At 41.9% G+C, this 20,674-nt stretch overlaps 1 protein-coding gene across 8 annotated transcripts in view; it reads left to right on the plus strand.

Moving 5' to 3' along the window:
* The window catches only part of LIMS1 (LIM zinc finger domain containing 1), a 153,152-nt gene that overhangs the window by 110,812 nt on the left and 21,666 nt on the right, over window positions 1–20,674 (plus strand). For 6 of the 8 annotated variants that reach the window (XM_032177730.2, XM_032177729.2, XM_032177731.2 and 3 more), the window contains exon 2: window positions 14,016–14,175. In XM_032177730.2, the coding sequence (XP_032033621.1) occupies window positions 14,016–14,175 (160 nt within the window). Of the gene's footprint in view, window positions 1–7,947; window positions 8,618–14,015; window positions 14,176–20,674 lie in introns of those variants that run through there. The other 2 variants (XM_032177727.2, XM_032177726.2) reach the window with 1 other exon arrangement.

The following is a 20,674-nucleotide window of genomic DNA, read 5'->3' on the forward strand; positions in this document are numbered from 1 at the left end:
ACTTCCCCAACCAACCTAGCAAGACAGGCCAACATTCAAATTCAGGAAATGGAACGCCAGAAAGATACCCGTCAAGAAAAGCAATGCCAGGACACATAATTGTCGATCACCAAGGTTGAAATGAAGGAAAAAATGTTAAGGACAACCAGAGAGAAAGGTTGGGTTACCCATAAAGGGAAGCCCATCAGACTAACAGCGGATCTCAGCAGAAACCCTACAAGCCAGAAGAGAGAGGGGGCCAATATTCAGCATTCTTAAAGGAAAGAATTTTCAATCCAGAATTTCATATCCAGCCAAACAAAGCTTCATAAGCGAAGGAGAAATAAAATCCTTTACAGACAAGGAAATGCTGAGAGAGTTTGTCACCACCAGGCCTGCCTTACAAGAGCTCCTGAAGGAAGCACTAAACATGGAAAGGAACAACCGCTACCAGCCACTGCAAAAACTTACCAAATTGTAAAGACCCTCAACGCTATGAAGAAACTGCGTCAACTAACGGGCCAAAATAACCAGCTAGCATCATATTGGCAGGATGAAATTAACACATAACAATATTAACGTTAAATGTAAATGGGTTAAATGCCCCAATTAAAAGACACAGACTGGCAAATTGGATGAAGAGTCAAGACCCATCAGTGTGCTGTATTCAGGAGACCCATCTCACATGGAAAGACACACATAGGCTCAAAATAAAGGGATGGAGGAAAATTTACCAAGCAAATGGAAAGCAAAAAAAAAAAAAAAACCAGGGGTTGCAGTCCTAGTCTCTGATAAAACAGAGTTTAAACTACAAAGATCAAAAGAGACAAAGAAGGGCATTACATAATGGTAAAGGGATCAATGCAACAAGAAGAGCTAACTATCCTAAATATATATGCACCCAATACAGGAGCACCCAGATTCATAACGCAAGTTCCTAGAGACCTACAAAGAGACTTAGACTCCCACACAATAACAGTGGGAGACTTTAACCCCCCACTGTCAATATTAGATCAATGAGACAGAAAGTTAACAAGGATATCCAGGACTTGAACTCAGCTCTGGACCAAGTGGACCTAATAGAACTCTCCACCACAAATCAACAGAATGTACACTCTTCTCGGCACCACATAGCACTTACTCTAAAATTGACCACATAATTGGAAGTAAAATGCTCCTCAGCAAATGCAAAAGAATGGAAATCATAATGGTCTGTCAGACCACAGTGCAATCAAAGTAGAACTCAGTACTAACAGACTCACTCAAAACCACACAACTATGTTGAAACTGAACAACCTGCTCCTGAATGACTACTGGGTAAATAACGAAATGAAGGCAGAAATAAAGATGTTATTTGAAACCAGTGAGAAAAAAGACACAACGTACCAGAATCTCTGGGACACATTTTAAAGCAGTGTGTAGAGGGAAATTTATAGCACTAAATGCCCACAAGCAGGAAGGATCTAAAAGCGACACCCTAACATCACAATTAAAAGAACTAGAGAAGAAAGAGCAAACAAATTCAAAAGCTAGCGGAAGACAAGAAGTAACTAAGATCAGAGCAGAACTGAAGGAGATAGATACACGAAAAACCCTTTAAAAAATAAATGAATCCAGGAGCTGGGTTTTTGTTTGGTTTGGTTTGGTTTGGTTTTTGAGATGGAGTCTGGCTCTGTCACCAGGCTGGAGTGCAGTGGCACGATCTTGGCTCACTGCAAGCTCTGCCTCCCAGGTTCACGCCATTCTCCTGCCTCAGCCTCCCAAGTAGCTGGGACTATGAGTAGCTGGGACTACAGGCACCTGCCAACACACCTGGCTAATTTTTTGTATTTTTAGTAGAGACGGGGTTTCACCGTGTCAGCGAGAATAGTCTCGATCTCCTGACCTCGTGATCTGCCCACCTCGGCCTCCCAAAGTGCCGGGATTACAGGCGTGAGTCACCGCACCCAGCCCAGGAGCTGGTTTTTTGAAAAGATCAACAAAATAGATAGACCACTAGTGAGACTAATAAAGAAGAAAAGAGAGAAGAATCAAATAGATGCAATAAAAAATGATAAAGGGGATATCACCACTGATCCCACAGAAATGCAAACTACCATCAGAGAATACTATAAACACCTCTACACAAATAAACCAGAAAATCTAGAAGAAATGGATAAATTGCTGGACATGTACACCCTCCCAAGACTAAACCAAGAAGAAGTCAAATCCCTGAATAGACCAATAACAAGTTCTGAAATTGAGGCACCAATTAATAGCCTACCAACCAAAAAAAGTCCAGGACTGGACAGATTCACAGCTGAATTCTACCAGAGGTACAAAGAGGAGCTGGTACCATTCCTTCTGAAACTATTCCAAACAATAGAAAAAGGGGTACTCCTCCCTAACTCATTTTATGAGGCCAGCATCATCCTGATACCAAAACCTGGCAGAGACACAACAAAAAAAGAAAATGTCAGGCCAATATCCCTGATGAACATCAATGCAAAAATCCTCAATAAAATACTAGCAAACCGAATCCAGCAGCATATCAAAAAGCTTATCCACCTCAGTCAAGTCGGCTTCATCCCTGGGATACAAGGCTCATTCAACATACGCAAATCAATCAACATAATCCATCACATAAACAGAACCAATGACAAAAACCACATGATTATCTCAATAGATGCACAAAAGGCCTTTGACAAAATTCAACAGTGCTTCATGCTAAAAACTCTCAATAAACTAGGCATTGATGGAACATATCTCAAAATAATAAGAGCTATTTATGGCAAACCCACAGCCAATAGCATACCGAATGGGCAAAAACTGGAAGCATTCCCTTTAAAAACCAGCACAAGACAAGGATGCTCTCTTTCACCACTCCTATTCAACATAGTATTGGAAGTTCTGGCCACAGCAATCAGGCAAGAGAAAGAAGTAAAGGGTATTCATTTAGGAAAAGAGGAAGTCAAATTGTCTCTATTTGCAGATGACATGATTGTATATTTAGAAAACCCCATCATGTCAGCCCAGAATCTCCTTAAGCTGATAAGCAACTTCAGCAAAGTCTCCAGATACAAAATCAATGTGCAAAAATCACAAGCATTCCTATACACCAATAACAGACAAATGGAGAGCCAAATCATGAGTAAACTCCCATTCACAGTTGTTAACTAAGAGAATAAAATACCTAGGAATCCAACTTACAAGGGATGTGAAGGACCTCTTCAAGGAGAACTACAAACCACTGCTCAAGGAAATAAGAGAGGACACAAACAAATGGAAAAATATTCCATGCTCATGGATAGGAAGAATCAATATCGTGAAAATGGCTATACTGCCCAAAGTAATTTATAGGTTCAATGCTGTCCCCATTAAGCTACCGTCAACTTTCTTCACAAAATTGGAGAAAACTACTTTGAATTTCACATGGAACCAAAAAAGAGCCCACATAGCCAAGACAATCCTAAGCAAAAAGAACAAAGCTGGAGGCATCACGCGACCTGACTTCAAAGTATACTACAAGGCTACAGTAATAAAAACAGCATGGTACTGATACCAAAACAGATATATAGACCAGTGGAACAGAACAAAAGCCTCAGAAATAACGCCACACATCCACAACCATCTGATCTTTGACAAACCTGACAAAAACAAGCAATGGGAAAAGGATTCCCTATTTAATAAATGGTGGGAAAACTGGCTAGCCATATGCAGAAAACTGAAACTGGACCCCTTCCTTACACCTTATACAAAAATTAACTCAAGATGGATTAAAGACTTAAATGTAAGACCTAAAACCATGAAAACCCTAGAAGAAAACCTAGGCAGTACCATTCAGGACATAGGCATGGGCAAAGACTTCATGACTAAAACACCAAAAGCAATGGCAGTAAAAGCCAAAATTGACAAATGGGATCTGACTAAACTAAAGAGCACAGCAGAAGAAACAATCATCAGAGTGAACAGGCAACCTACAGAATGGGAGAAAATTTTTGCAATCTACTCTTCTGACAAAGGGCTAATATCCAGAATCTACAAAGAACTGAAACAAATTTACAAGAAAAAAACAACCCCATCAAAAAGTGGGCAAAGGATATGAACAGACTCTTCTCAAAAGAAGATATTTATGCAGCCAACAGACATGAAAAGCAGCTCATCATCACTGGTCATTAGAGAAATGCAAATCAAAACCACAATGAGATACCATCTCACACCAGTTAGAATTGCGATCATTAAAAAGTCAGGAAACAACAGATGCTGGAGTGGATGTGGAGAAATAGGAACACCTTTACACTGTTGGGAGTGTGTATTAGTTCAACCATTGTGGAAGACAGTGTGCCAATTCCTCAAGGATCTAGAACTAGAAATACCATTTGACCCAGCCATCCCATTACTGGGTATATACCCAAAGGATTATAAATCATTCTATAAAGACACATGCGCATGTATGTTCATTGTGACACTGTTCACAATAGCAAAGACTTGGAACCAAACCAAATGCCCATCAATCATAGACTGGATAAAGAAAATGTAGCATATATACACCAAAGGATATTATGCAGCCATAAAAAAGGATGAGTTCATGTCCTTTGCAGGGACATGGATGACACTGGAAACCATCATTCTCAGCAAACTAACACGAGAACAAAAAACCAAACGCCACATGTTCTCATAAGTGGGAGTTGAACAATGAGAACACATGGACACAGGGAGGGGAACATCACACACCAGGGCCTATCCAGGGTGGATGGGGGATAGGGGAGGGATAGCATTAGGAGAAATACCTAATGTAGATGACAGGTTGATGGGTGCAGCAAACCACCACAGCACATGTATACCTTTGTAACAAACCTGCACGTTCTGCACATGTACCTACCTCAGAACTTGAAGTATAATAAACAAATACTTTCAACATTAAAAAAAAGAAAAACGCCCTTAGGGAATTGAGGGCCTCGCACAATCCTAATTCTTCACCAAAAGCCACCTAGCAGACCCTCTATTCAGACGAATCTGACTTTTTTGGTATTTTCAAACAACAGCCTCCCACCCTACTTCAATGGCTATTCTGATGCCACTGCCGTGGCAGTAGTAGTTTCAGTCAAATTTGTTTGCATTTCTTAGAGTGACATTATTTATTCCTGAAAATGATTTAACAGTATCAAAATGCCTGAATATAAAAATTGAGCTATGGTGTTTATTCGGAATTAAACCACTCCCTTGTCCTCTTGAAAAAATAACATATTTCTTTTAGCTTTACTCTGTTGTAGCTAAGTAAGAGAAGTGACTTCAGGTAGTGTTTTTGGAAGAATTGTGTGCTGCCTAAACTGTCTTTTTTTTTTTTTCTTTTGAGACGGAGTTTTGCTCTTGTTGCCCAGGCTTGAGTGCAGTTGCACGATCTCAGCTCACTGCAGCCTCTGCCTCCTAGGTTCAAGCGATTCTCCTGCCTCAGCCTCCTGAGTAGCTGGGATTACAGGTGCCCACCACCATGCCAGCTAATTTTTTGTATTTTTTGTAGAGACATTATTAAAAGTCACAATATCACAGGCAGTTTATTTAAAAACTAAGCATTCACTTACAACTCAGCAATTTTACTGTTGGACATTTATCCCAAAGAAATAAAAATATATTCAATACAGAAATTTCTATAGTTTTATTCACAGTGCCACAAATCAGAAGGAAAGTACTTAAATGCCCTTCAGCGGGTGAACAGTGAAACAAACTATGCATCCATGTCATGGAATACTACTTGGCAGTAAACAAGAGCAAACTGCAGACATGTGGAACAACTTGGATTGGTCTCAGGGCATTGTGCTGAATGAAAAGCCTTAAGATGTCACATGAATGATTCCATTTAGGTAACATTCTTTAAATAACAGAATCATATAAATGTAAAACACATGAGTGGTTGCCAGAGGTTAGGAGTGTTGGAGTGTGCAGAGATATGTGATGGTCAGAGATAACATGAAAGAGAAGTCTGTGGTGATGGAATAGTCCTGTAACTTGATAGAGGCTGTTGTTACAGGAAGCTGCCCATATGATGAAATGACAGAGACCCGCACACACGCATTGTTGCAATGTCAGATTCCTGGTTTTGCTCCTGTACTGTAGTCACGTAAGATGTGAGCACTGGGGAGACTGTGAGGGAGAATTCTGAGCAGAAGGCTCACGTGGCTTCCTGCCTCCTACCATGCCACCCCCACCGGATGCATTAAATTTCAGGTCTGAGTCAGCCTGCCTCTGTCCTCATCCATCTGTCTGTCTGTCTCTTTCTTTCTCTCCCTCCCTGCCTCCTCACTGTTTCACATGGTTATTGTAAAAAAACAAATAAACAAACAAAAAAAACCTAAAAAATTAGGAAATGTAGATAAACTGAAAGGAAAAATTTTAAACCATGAGGTTGTTCCTTTCTTATTTAAATATGGTGATTCCCTTGTTTCATCAGCCATAGGCTTTGGGCCTGGGCGGGATCTGTAACCCACAGCCTTTGAGTTCTTGACCTATCCTCTGAGATTTTTAGGGTTCAAAGTAGAAAGACTTGGTCCCCTGCTTCCAGTCCTGTCTGGTACCCGCTCCCTAATCTTTTCTGGCTAACCATTGTGCTTTCCAGTAATTATGTTTACCATTTTCTCACATAGGGATTAACAACATAGGCTCTGGACTCAGAGTGCCTAGGTTTAAGTCTTGACTCCACCACCTCCTTAGTATTCAGTCTCTTTGTGCCTCAGTTTCTTCATTTGTAACTAACACCTATCTCAGAAGCCGTGGGAAGGATTAAGGGATGTGATAGGAAACACTCACTGACTCTTGGATATCATTATTTATGATTGTTACTTGGTGTCTCTGCTGCATTTTGTTTATCCGCTGCTGGTTCCGTGACTGTCCATCAGTGTGCCTTGTGCCTGTTCTGTAGATTTTATTTCACAGTCTCTTGGTTTTGGTGGGTGGCACACTGCCCTGAAAGGACGGGGACATGAGAAAGATTCTGAGCCCTTTAGTTGTCTCTAGTGCTACATCATGATTGTCATCATTGCTGTAAACCGAAAAGTATCTGAGACAAGTCTTACTCAATTTAGAACGTGTATTTTGCCAAAGTTAATGACGCACCCATGACACAGCCTCAGGAGGTCCTGACAACATGCGCCCCGGGGTGGTCGGGGTACAGCTTGCTTTTATACATTTTAGGGAGACATGAGACATCAATCAATATATGTAATATGTACATTGGTTCGGTCCAGTAAGGCGGAACAATTCGAGGTAGGGGGTTTCCAGGCCAGAAGTAGATAAGAGACAAAAAGTTGCATTCTTTTGAGTCCTTGATCAGCCTTCCGATGAATACACAATTGTGTCTGGCTCAGTGAACCTACATTTTTACATGAACAATAGGGTAGAGGAAGCAATCAGTTACGCATTTGTCTCAGGTGAGCCTCAAAGGGATGACTTTGAGTTGTGTCTGTCCTTTTTCCATAAGGAATTTTCTTGTGGGCAAATGGTGAGGGAGGGATGTAGGTTGTTGTCTTTGTAGCTATCTTATTTAGCAATAAAACAGGAGGCAGGTTTGCCTGATGTAGTGTCCAGCTTGACTTTTTCCTTGGCTTAGTGATTTAGTTTCCTTTCGCATTGCTAACTCAATCACAGGAGACAGGAGTGTGGACTGAATATAGCAAGAATGCCAAAGTATGTAACAGCTTCCTTAGTCATGATAGAGACTAAGAAACATCGGCTCACCTAAGCTTTGAGGTTAGCTGGAGTCCAGTAGAAGAGTTATAACTAAACACCGGCCCTTGTCTGTTTCCACTTGTGCCCATTCATTGAAGCTGAGATTGGACGGTGACTATGTACCAGTAGCAAAGGTGATAGAAATCAAACATAGCTCTTAGTTTTAGGGACTCATGGCCTCCTGGGAAAGGGACCCAACGGGCATAGCTGGCAGTCATGGCCAGGGTTGTGGAAGCCGAGGTCCGGGCAGGATTCAAATGCTCCTCAGAGTGTGCCAGCAGCCTCAGCCTGAGGGAGAGCTTGTCGGGGTGTTTTACAACAGTCTCCAGAAGCCTCTTATGCCCTCCAGAGTGAAAAGCACGGCATTGGTGATGAAGTCTTGTGGCAAATATGCAAGGCACGTGTGGATATTTCCTTCTCTTGGAGGCTTACGAGGTAGCCCCGGTCTCCTGGTGCAGTGTTTATAGCATAGTCCACTGGGACTGCCGCTCTGACAGAGACTGTGTCACTACTTTGTGGAATGTTTTTTAGAACTTCCAGAACGCCTCAGTAAATCCTGACTGCCATGTAACTGTGTACTGTGCTGCTGAGCTCTTAACATGAAGCAGCAGCAGTGACCCTGGCGGGCCAGGCTGACGTGCGTGGGAACAGTGGGAGTGACCCTGGCTGGGAAGCAGGGAGGCCTGGATATTGTTTCTCCTGGCTCTGTGTCCTGCCATTCTCGTCCCTGTGCTCAGAGCTCTCAAGCACCCACGATGGCCTTCTCAGGCCGAGCGCGCCCCTGCGTTATCCCAGAGAACGAAGAAATCCCCCGAGCAGCCCTTAACAGTGTCCAGGAGGCCAATGGGACTGAGGACGAGAGGGCTGTTTCCAAACTGCAGCGCAGGCACAGTGACGTCAAAGTCTACAAGGAGTTCTGTGACTTTTATGCGAAATTGTGAGTGTCTCCTCTCCTGGAGTGCCCTCTTCCAGGTCCAGCGTTCTTGGCTGTCTGTTCAGGAGCCATCCTGAGCTGGCCCATACAATTTTATTGACTGGACTTTGGGTGGGAGTTTTCCAGGGTGGTAGGGCTCCGAGGGGCTCGCAGCGCAGCATGTTTAGGGAGACAGGAGACTGCTTTGTCGGTAAGACATGCAGCGACACGCAGATGGGAGGGAGGTGCTGCCCTCACTGTGAGAGCATGGCGGCCCCATCTTCAGTAGGTTCCTGATCACTTGGTAACTGCATTTTCATCATGTCATCGGCAAGGGAGGCTTAGTGTTGTCATTGTCAGTAATTACATCAGAAAAATTCTGCAGTCTAAAACGGCCCAAAGATAAGGGGCAGATGGGTTGGAACAGTGGAAAAAACAAATTACAGACTGTTGGTAAAGATAAATATTTTTGTCATGTGTAATAATCAACAATTTGAAGTAAGCTAACTGGGTTTCTTAATTGAACGAATAAATACATATATTGTATAAGTAGCAAATCAATACACGTATAGAACATACTGTTAACTCTAAAAAGCTAGGCTAATTTATATTATTAAATGGGTTTTAGCAAACACTTTTTTTTAAGAAAATGCAGAGTAGCCATCAGACCAGCTCAAGATTATTGACCTCATTCAAAGTTGTGAGCTTAGAATTACTGCATATCCCTAATTTGTCAAGTAAGAGTTAATGAGAATTTAACTGACCCGGTTCTCTACTTCCATAATCCGTGCTCTTTGGTACAGATGTCACTTACCTTCACAACTCACAGAGAGCTCTGTTTGACAGTAACTGGGGAATTGTAATAATACAGTAACCAATATTTTAACTGCTTGGTGAACTCTCAAGAAGATTTTTGGATTTATACATTGCTGCATTTTAGGACCAAACAATTTGTTTTGCATACTTGAATAATGGAAAGCAAGATATCAGGTGTGCTGTGTGAGGTTGATTTGTGGAAGTGGATCAGCTTCATCAGTCATGCCTTGCCTGACTTTTACATATAAATATCTATCTATAGATAGATAGATACATAGATAGATACTCCCCCACTTATATTTCTTGTCATCAACACTTTTTAGTGAAAATCTTTTTCTGAAAAATTAGCTAATTAATTATAACTAATCTGATGATAGCTATAACTGTCACTAATGACTTTTTTAAAGTAATTTCTGTCATCTGTAGTATTAAATATAAAATCAACATTAAAAAAAAAAAAGGCATTGTGCCAGAGGGTCAAAGGCAAAAGAGGAAAGGGAAGCCTGACTGGTTCAGGGGGCAGCAAGGTGATTGTTCTGTTTCCTTTCTCCCCCTGCTTGTGATGAAAAGGAATACTTCTTGCAAAATACATATTATATTACCTCTAAAACTAGCGCATTTTTCCTGTGTGTGGGAAGTAACTGTGTGCTTGTTTTTATGATGTATCTACCTATTTCCTAACTCTACTTGAGTATTTGAACTTAAGTAGAAACAATCTATATTATAATGGGTTTAAACTGGTCAGTGATAATCAAACATTTTAATCTAAGGGCCTCTTAACACTCTTAAAAACTATTAAGGTCCCCAAAGAACTTTCATTTGTCAGTATTTACCATATGAGAAATTGAAACTGGGAACAATTTTAAATACTTATTAATTCATTTAAAAACAACACTAAGCTTATTACGTGTTAATAATAGTAAATGTTAATGTTTTCACGAAAAATAACTGTTTTCCAAAATGGAAGAGGCTTAGAGGAAAGGATGGCATTGTGTTACATTTTTGCAAATCTTGTTAATAAAAGTTTCTCAGATTTGTTTCTGCATTCAACCTATTACAGTATATTGTTTTAGATGAAATATATGAAGAAAATGTGGCCTCCCACAGAGATGTAGTTGGAAAAGAGAGGACTTTTCTGCCTCCTGAAAGGGTCGTGGTGACGCTGACATTTTGAAAACCACTGATTTAGGTGATAATGATCCAGGACATTCTAGAATATTCTTTCTGGGCTTTTTTAGAGTCCCATTAAGATTGTTGAGGTTTGGTGAATCTTTTGGGAGGGTTTAGAATTAATAACAGTGCCATATATTTGAGCAGCATCTTATGGTTTCCAAATAGTTTAAAATACTTTTTCCTCAGAACAATAATGAGAACAGTACTGACAATGACCAGGCAGATGTGGAGCTTACCGTGCTCCTCCATCCAGGAACACCTGTGGACTTTGGTCAGGAAGAAGGAAGAATCACAGACCCCTCCAGAGTTTTGTAAAACTGCCACAATCATCTGGCTTACAGCAAAGCTGGGCGATGACGAGAATTTTACAGATTTTTTTCCCTAACCCACAGTAACTTTGAAATGACGAAATGGAAATTCATTTTAACATGAGGCTTAGGCCAGGTTTACTGAGCAGTGAAGCTGCTTCCCTTTCTCCCTTCCTTCCTTTTTTTGTGACATTTTAATTCTGCATTCAAACCTGTTAAATAAAGTTGAGCTTTGACTGGTCTGAAGTGATGAACATGGTGTGTCTGCACGCAGTTATTTATGGCAAGGCTACAAAACAAGATGACTGTTTTGTGAAACATTTGGGGGAGGAAGGCAAAGGGAAAGTTGTCTTCCAGAGGTGTGGAGGGGAGTGAAGCAAGTAAGTAGAACCACTTTTGCTAAGGAAACAGCAAAACTTGGAAACCAATAGGGGCAAGGCAGTTAGTTACTCTGTTTATAGAATGGAGACTGTCCACCTGTCCGTCTCTCTAGTTGGTTGTGAAAATTCAGGAGAACGTTGGTAGTAACTTCATGAAGTACATTGATTAAATATCTGGAAGGTCAGAAGCTGTACCAGGGGACTAGACACACAGGTGTAGAGCTCATGCTGTGGGTAGACCTGTGAAAATAAACTTGCCAAAAATTGAAGGACCGCTTGGCCAGTTACTGCTCAGCATGGGGGACCTTCTCCATTTCTAGGACTTTTAAGAAATAAATAGGTCTTCATGTGAAATCCTCATCTAATTGTATGCCTGTCAAAGCCATGTTGCTTTTCTTTTCCTTTTTCTTTTTTGAAATGGAGTTTTGTTCTTGTTGTCCAGGCTGGAGTGCAGTGGTGAGATCTCGGCTCACTGCAACCTCCACCTCCCAGGTTCAAGTGATTCTCCTGTCTCAGCCTCCCAAGTAGCTGGGACTACAGGCATGTGCCACCACACCTGGCTAATTTTGAATTTTTACTAGAGATGAGGTTTTACCATGTTGGTCAGGCTGGTCTTGAACTCCTGACCTCAAGTAATCCACTGGCCTCGGCCTCCCAAAGTCCTGGGATTACAGGCATGAGCCACTGCAGCCATCTGCCATGTTGCTTTCCTTCTTCCAAACTCCACAATGGTTAGAGCCTGAGATTATTTATTGAATGCCTTCTGTGTTTTAAGGTGTAGTGAGGTTACTGACGGGGGAATTTCTCACGTCACCAGCTGCAACAGTGGTTACTCGACAACCTGGTGTCACTTTCCTAACTTCTGAAACGTGGTGGTATCCCTGTCATGTCCTTTCAAGTGTTTGAAATTCGTGGTGTAAGCACCAAAAGCAATGGCAGCAAAAGCCAAAATTGACAAATGGGAATCTAATTAAAGAGCTTCTGCACAGCAAAAGAAACTACCATCAGAGTGAACAGGCAACCTACAGAATGGGAGAAAATTTTTGCAACCTACTCATCTGACAAAGGGCTAATATCCAGAATCTACAATGAACTCAAACATATTTACAAGAAAAAAACAAACAACCCCATCAAAAAGTGGGCGAAGGACATGAACAGACACTTCTCAAAAGAAGACATTTATGCAGCCAAAAAACACATGAAAAAATGCTCATCATCACTGGCCATCAGAGAAATGCAAATCAAAACCACAATGAGATACCATCTCACACCAGTTAGAATGGCCATCATTAAAAAATCAGGAAACAACAGGTGCTGGAGAGGATGTGGAGAAATAGGAACACTTTTACACTGTTGGTGGGACTGTAAACTAGTTCAACCATTGTGGAAGTCAGTGTGATGATTCCTCAGGGATCTAGAACTAGAAATACCATTTGATCCAGCCATCCCATTACTGGGTATATACCCAAAGGACTATAAATCTTGCTGCTATAAAGACACATGCACACGTATGTTTATTGCGGCACTATTCACAAGAGCAAAGAGTTGGAACCAACCCAAATGTCCAACAACGATAGACTGGATTAAGAAAATGTGGCACATATACACCACGGAATACTATGCAGCCATAAAAAATGATGAGTTCATGTCCTTTGTAGGGACATGGATGAAACTGGAAAACATCATTCTCAGTAAACTATCACAAGGACAAAAAATCAAACACCGCATGTTCTCACTTATAGGTGGGAATTGAACAATGAGAACTCATGGACACAGGAAGGGGAACATCACACTCCGGGGACTGTTGTGGGGTTGGGGGAGGGGGGAGGGACAGCATTAGGAGATATACCTAATGCTAAATGATGAGTTAATGGGTGCAGCAAAACAACATGGCGCGTGGATACATATGTAACAAACCTGCACATTGTGCACATGGTACCCTAAAACCTAAAGTACAATAATAAAAAAAAAAGAAATTCGTGGTGTAATCTGTTCTGATGGACAGTGTGATTTTATGAGCAGGGGACCTGGATTTCTAGTCCTGTGCCTTCCTTTAACTAATTAGCCTTGTGATGTTGGTCTGATCCTTCCATCTCTGAACCTGTTTTGCCATCTGTAAAATGATCTTTATTATGTAAAATTCTGTGATTTTAAGATACATTTTATAATATTGGTAATCAGGTTCGTCTTACCGATTAGGTAACAGGACTGGGGCATCTTGGCTGGTTTTAAGGCTACTTAAGCAGTTGTTTTCCACAGGATTTAATCAAAGGGGTAACCCGTGTCTAGGTTATATGACATGGCATTTAGTTGACATGCATTTTAGATTCTGTTCTCAGAAGGGAAAGAAACTGACCTTGAGATGTCAACTTTTGGATATTTTAATTAAGCTACTTATTAAGCTGTAAACCCAGTTCCTTGAGAGCAGCTTATAACTTTCATCTCTGTCTCAGGTGCCTAACACATAGTAGGCACACATTCATAGTATATTTAGCAAGAAGAATGCCAAAAATGTTAGAAACAGAATCAAAGTGGGACACCCTTACAGAGCCTCAGATGCTAGGGTAAAGAGGCTGAAGAGTCCGAGTTAAGACCATGTAAGGAACAAACAAGAAATTGAGCTTTTTAGATAAAATAGGGTTTTTGTGATCAGATAGAATTTGCTGTTCGGTTCTTAGTGTTGTTCGATCTTCGATCTAAGAAGAGGCTGACAGTCTGCAACCTGCTGTTCTTTGTGTGTTACAGCAACATGGCCAATGCCCTGGCCAGCGCCACTTGCGAGCGCTGCAAGGGCGGCTTTGCGCCCGCTGAGAAGATCGTAAACAGTAATGGGGAGCTGTACCATGAGCAGTGTTTCGTGTGCGCTCAGTGCTTCCAGCAGTTCCCAGAAGGACTCTTCTATGAGGTGAGTTACGCTGGACAAAAGCAGGGAGGTGCCATTCCCCGCCCTCCCGCTTCCTCCCCTTCTTTCCTGAGGCCTCCTCCTTCATGTTCAGTTTCATGATGAAAGACTGAATTGAAGTGCCAGATGCATGCCAGGTATTTGATAGCTGTGAGGTCAGAGGTGGCATCTCTATGGCCCATATGGGCAGTGGCGTGATTGGGACACCCTCACAGACCCTGCATTTGTATTGCTCGGTTCATCGTCCTATTTCAGAACCCAGAGTCCCTTAGGACAGAGCCTTTCAGACCTAAGCAGCTCAGCTCCACATACAAAATTCTTTCCGAGTCTTCAGCCACACTCAGGCCCCCCATACACCTCACCCATTCCTGTCTCTGTGTCTTTCCCCCTTCTCAGAGGACCACTGGACCCGCTCTAAAGGAGAGCATGTGGTGTACGTCACCCCCTCCACAACTTCCCAGCCTCGAGCCAGGAGCGTCCATGCATTTATTTTCTAAGGAAAAAAAAATAAGTATTTTAGGGAACTATACTGTCTACATTTAGCTATTCTGGGTGTCTATGTTCTTTTCCAAATACTTGTTTTTCTTGATCCTTGGGTGTTAGCATATGGTCTGCACTTCCTTTGTAGTGTATCTGGTATTCTCAACATTACCGAAACCCCTTTCTCGTTGCTTTTTATTGTTTTGTTTGAGACAAAGTCTCATTGTATAGCCCAGGCTAGAGTGTAGTGGCATGATTATAGCTCACTGCAGCCTTGAACTGCTAAGCTCAACTGATCCTCCAGCCTCAGCCTCCTGAGTAGCTGGGGCTACAGGCACATGCCACCATGCCTGACTAACATTATTTTTCATAGAAACGGAGTCTCCCTATGTTGCCCAGGCTGGTCTCAAACTCCTGGGCTCAGGTGATCCTCGGCCTCCCAAAGTGCTAGGATTACAGGCATGAACCACCATGTCTGGCCTACTGAAACTCCTTTCTCACAGTAAACATGTATTTTGGGGGATAATCTAGAGATGCCGACCCCAGGCTATAAATGAAGGTGAGAGTGAGGTGTATGTATGTGTTAGATCAAATAGGTAATTTACTTTTACCACCTTACTTCTTACATATTTGTACATATATGCACATCTATATATGATAATATATGTATATAGAATTATTTTATAGTTGGAGATGGCTGCTCTTTGATTTCTTCTTTTGCCTAGCAGATTTTTATGTTTCCCTGTTATATAAACCATGCTTGAGCAAGGAAACGTAGTTTACAAAGATCATTGGTAAGTCCATTGTATGCCACTCAGGCAGCATTTTCCCATAGAAACAAACATGAGAGTGGGGTTCCTAGGCCAGCCCACAGAAAAGCTGTTTACCCCATCATGGGTACATGAAATGCAGGGCTAGCAAGTATGTAATGTCAACTCTGGGAAACAGCTTTAAGGGTTAGGGTTAGGGAATGCTATTTTATTCACTAGTACACATTTTTTTTAAGCTCCTATTGTGTCCCCAAAACACATATTCCCAACAACAAAAACCTTAGCAGTGGAAAGAGGTCTTCATTTTCTCTTTTCTTCTAGTTCTTTTTTTTTTTTTTTTTAACTTTATTTCTTTGGGCCTCCAAACATGCTCTATGTATCTTCTTGCAGTTCTTCCTGTTCTTCCTGACGTCTTCCCTGGGCAGTGGGAATCTTTTGGGCAAGGATGATGGATTTAGGGATGGGCAGATGACAGTTGTGAGGATGGACAAGAGCAGGAGAGGCCAATGTACCACAGCAGAAGAGGGCAGCAGAGGAGCTCCAGAGGTGTGAATGGAGGCATCAGGCATAGAGACCCCCTACTGAGGCTGTAGGTAGACTGTGATTAGCTGGTGAGGAGAAGGAATAGGAAATCCCTAGGTGCTGAGGCAGCAAGAAGAGAGGGCATTTGCTGGTGGTAGTGGTGGTGAGCCATGACTCAATTCAGGTAAAGGGACCCGAGGACCTACTTCTACCTCAGCACCGTTGAGGCCTGCCAGGACTGTGGCAAGGAAGGAGATGAGACTCCCGAGGCACACTGAAGGGAATTCTGGAAAGCTGGCTTGGAGAGAGCATTGGTCTTCTCACTATATGAATCCCTTCTTTATCCCTCCCTTCTTTTTTTTTTTTTTCTCCTGTAGTCCAGAGAGGTCGAAATGTCTGATAACATAGGTTTGTGACATGAAAGAGATGAGAACCTAGCTGGTCTCCTAGTATCCAATACAGTATTCTTTCCCTTACATATTCTTTTTAAATATAAGATATTTTTATTGAAATGGGCGATTATGACAAAGGCCTTAGGAGAGTTCAGTCTAGGGGAGCAATAGAGAAGAACTCAGAGAAAAAGACAGGCTCTGTTTTCCCAAACATTTTCCTTATATCCCTGGCCTGTGGTTTCCCCTGCGAGCACCCTGGAGCTCCAGCCCTCTGTCACCTTCTTTCTCCCATTTTGCCTGCGACTTAGGAATGAACATGATGGTTAAGCTACCTTCACTAAGCAGCATGACCGCTTCCTGAGCTCCTGCTGCCGCATTTAGGCCCTGTCAGCTGTGAGGCCACTGGTGCTGAGTCAGAGGGAAAGGCTCAGAACAGCACTGAGCAGCGAAGAATAAAGTGTGACTCATCTCGTCCTGCCCACCCCTCACACTGGACTATAAATACCCTCCCTGGGTCTGTGTGTTGTTATTCCAAAAGATGGCGATGAATACCCAGAACTAGGCTATTCATGGGCTGTTGCCCAGTTCAAGCTGTATTGGGTCCCGAGGAAGAGTACTATTTTGGCTACATTGTTTATCATTAAAACCAGCCCAGGGATGTGTAAACCTGCATCTGGAGAATAAGACATTTATTTTTGGTTAAATGATATTAGAGAAAAAAACTATCTAAGGCTGCTAACAAATAATCTTCACTTTCAATTATATCCAGCAATAAGTTGTTTTCCAGAAAAGGAAGCTTGGAAACTTACCTGGTTTGCCTTCCATTTGGGACATGACTGATGTGCTTCAGTCTTTGCATAATAACAAATGCATCTTTGCCACTCTATATCTTTGTTATTGCTTTTGTCTCATTATCAAAACAACTTCCTTCCCTGATTTCCACAGCCTCTATTTTTTCTTTTCTCTGGAAGACTAGTTAGGAAGACTTATAGGTGGGTTCTGTGCACTCGCTTCCCCTTGAAAATGTGATTTACTTCTATGGTAGAACTTTCTGGTACTTTGAATTAAATAGGACATTCTTCCCTTTGGCCACAGAGGCAAGTATAGAATGAGATCCTTGTTTCCTAACCACTTACCAGAACATATATCTGAAGAAATGAGCACCAGTATTTCTGTCTTAACTATAGTTTCTTTTTTTTTCTTTTTCTTACGACAGGGTCTCACCCTGTTACCCATGCTGGAGTGCAGTGGCACAATCACGGCTCACTGCAGCCTTGACTTCCTGGGCTCAAGCAGTCCTCCCACCTCAGCCTCCCTAGTAGCTGGGACTACAGGTGCACACCACCACAGATAGATAATTAAAACCATTTTTTTTGCAGAAACAGGGTCTTGCCATGTTGCCCAGGCTAGTCTTGAACTCCTGAGCTCAAGTGATTAGATGCCATTTCCCTGGGGAAATACCCTTTCAACCCAGAGGCCCTAATGCTAACTATAGTGGTTCCTAAATCTAACTTTGAGACATCCAGCATTATCTCCAGTAAAAGGAGTATCTTAATTTTTCTCGTAAGAAAATACTTTTGGGAGTGAAGTGAAGCCAACACTTAGAAGGCTGATTTAAGTCCAGGAAGTATTGTAGAGTGGGATGGACTGAACCAAGGACTAGGGACCTATTGTGCAGCTGATTAACCCTGACTTAGTACATGCTCAGGGCTGGGTTCTTTGTTGGTGCTTCGCATTTCTCTCTCCTTAGTTTGGATTTCACAAATATGTCCCTTTTTTCCCATCACAAAATGCATTAACAGGAAAGACCCATTTATTTATTTATTTATATATTTTTTGAGACGGAGTTTCACTCTTGTTGCCCAGGCTGTAGTGCAAATGCGCGATCTTGGCTCACTGCAACCTCCGCCTCGCGGCTTCCAGCGATTCTTCTGCCTCAGGCTCCCAAGTAGCTGGGATTACAAGCATGCGCCACCATGCCCAGCTAATTTTGTGTTTTTAGTGGAGATGGGGTTTCTCCATGTTGATCAGGCTGGTCTCAAACTCCCGACCACAGGTAATCCACTCGCCTCGTCCTCCCAAAGTGCTGGGATTACAGGAGTGAGCCACTACACCTGGCCAGGAAAGACCCATTTATGATGAGTAGTTTTGTAGCAAGATGGTTTACAAAGAGGTTTCTTCACTCATTTACTCTGATTATTCAGGAAGGTAGAAACTGAGAATGGAAGACACTTGCAACCAGCACATCTGTTTATCTGTGGATCCACTCACTTCAGGGCAGTTTATGACAAACCGGTATAAAGCACCAAATGGAGATTTGCAACTTTGTACTTGACTGGAAATGAGACTTTTCAGCTGATTTCCTGTTCTGAGCTTACTTGAAAGCAGCTCAGAATAATTCTGTTTTTTCCCCTAAAGGGAATATTTACAGAACTTTAACTTAAAACAGTTAAAAACAGAGCCATTCTTGGAGCTCATCTTCCCCCACACAGAGCGACCCATTTCCACAGGTGGTGGGACCGCAGAGTTCTTAAGGCATTTTGTTTATAAATACTACTAATTTGGACCATTAATATTTCTAACAGGCTTATTGTATTCCTTGTTTAAATCAGTTTGGGGATGTAATGTGTAGTTACCTAGAAAGGCTATATTTATAGAAATTTAATTCTTCCCAATTTATGATTCTTGATTTTTAAAAAATTTTATATCTTAGAGTTTTACTTTGGATCAACTTCTGGCCTTTCTCTCAGGCTCAAAAGTTGAGCTCTGCTATGTTTGATCATTTCTACACATTGTAGAAAAGAGGGAGCTTGTTAGAGCAGAAGAAGTTCTCCACCTGGAATTAACAGTAGTTGTGACACTGGAGAAGCGTAGCCCAGAGTGCAAGAGATTTGCAGGATGAATAGTGGCAAGGAAATCTATTTCTAAGTCCTCCTATTCTGGTTTTGAAGGACTCAATTTCTGGATCCTTTTCTCTTTGCCTGAAAACATATTTATATTCACAATAGTACTTCTCTCACATTGCAAAAGAAAGAAATCTCAAATCTTACTATCATTAATTGCTCCAGGATACCCATCAAAAAGGATTAGTTAGGGAGTGCTGAAACCCATAAGGCTTAGTCTTTCCCTGCCTTATGTATTTTCTTGTTAAGGAGAAGCTTGGCTTTAGGAACTGTGTTGGATATTCTATATTCAGGTACAGATATGCGCGCCCCTTGACCACAGGGAAATGTCTGAGAAAGGTGTCATTAGGCAAGTTCATTGTTGTGCAGACATCAGAGAATGTATTTAACAAACATAAATGTCATAGCCTACAACACATCTAGTCTATATGGTATGGCCTATTCCTCCTAGGCTACAAACCTGTACAGCATGTTACTATACAGAATACTGCAGGCAGTTGTAACACAATGGTGAGTATTTGTGTATCTAAAAGTATCCAAACATAGAAAAAGTACAGTAAATATACCATATACCATGGTAGTATATATGGTCCATTGTTGACAGAAATGTTATCCAGCACATGACTGTATATGCTGAATTTAGAGACGTAGACAGTAGTTACAACAGCTTTCCTTATTTATTTATTTATTCATTTATTTTGAGATGGAGTTTTACTCTGTCGCCCAGGCTGGAGTGCAGTGGTGCGATCTCGGCTCACTGTACCCTCCGCCTCCTGGGTTCAAGCGATTCTCCTGCCTCAGCCTCCTCAGTAGGTAGGAATCCAGGCTCATGCCACCACGCCTGGCTAATTTTTGTATTTTTAGTAGAGACAGGTTTCACCATGTTGGTCAGGCTGGTGTTGAACTTGTGATCTTGTGATCTGCCCACCTCGGCCTTCCAAAGTGCTGAGATTATAGGCGTGAGCCACTGCGCCCAGCCAACAGCTTTCCTTTTAGGACTTAGCCTTTTTCATGTCCTGACTAATTTCAGAATTTATCCTTTGTAAGTGAAAGCTCTGGGAGAGCAGAGCAAAGAGCATTGGTAAGAAATTGTGAATGAGGTGGATAGAAAACACAAACCATTTTCCCTCTGCTTGCACACCACAACAATCAACACAAGTTCTTCTGTGACCAAATGTGTGGGACTTTTTCCCCACACACCAAGCAAGCAATCAGTTCTGCAGTGGACACCAGCTGGGCATTCTCCAATTCAATTCCCACACTATCTATCTGGAGATAGCCTCAGATCCCACAGATTGAGGGGTCAGCCCCAGGACTGTCTTCTCCTTCTGATGCCAATTGAAAGCCCCAGATTGCTTCACTTGTACTTCTGGCTGACATGCTCTGTAAATTGGGGATCCCACAGCCCCCTCTTCTGGTTCTGTTAATGTGCTAG

The sequence above is a fragment of the Hylobates moloch genome, unplaced genomic scaffold (genome assembly GCF_009828535.3).
Source record: "Hylobates moloch isolate HMO894 unplaced genomic scaffold, HMol_V3 SCAFFOLD_15, whole genome shotgun sequence".
Lineage (NCBI taxonomy): Eukaryota > Metazoa > Chordata > Mammalia > Primates > Hylobatidae > Hylobates > Hylobates moloch.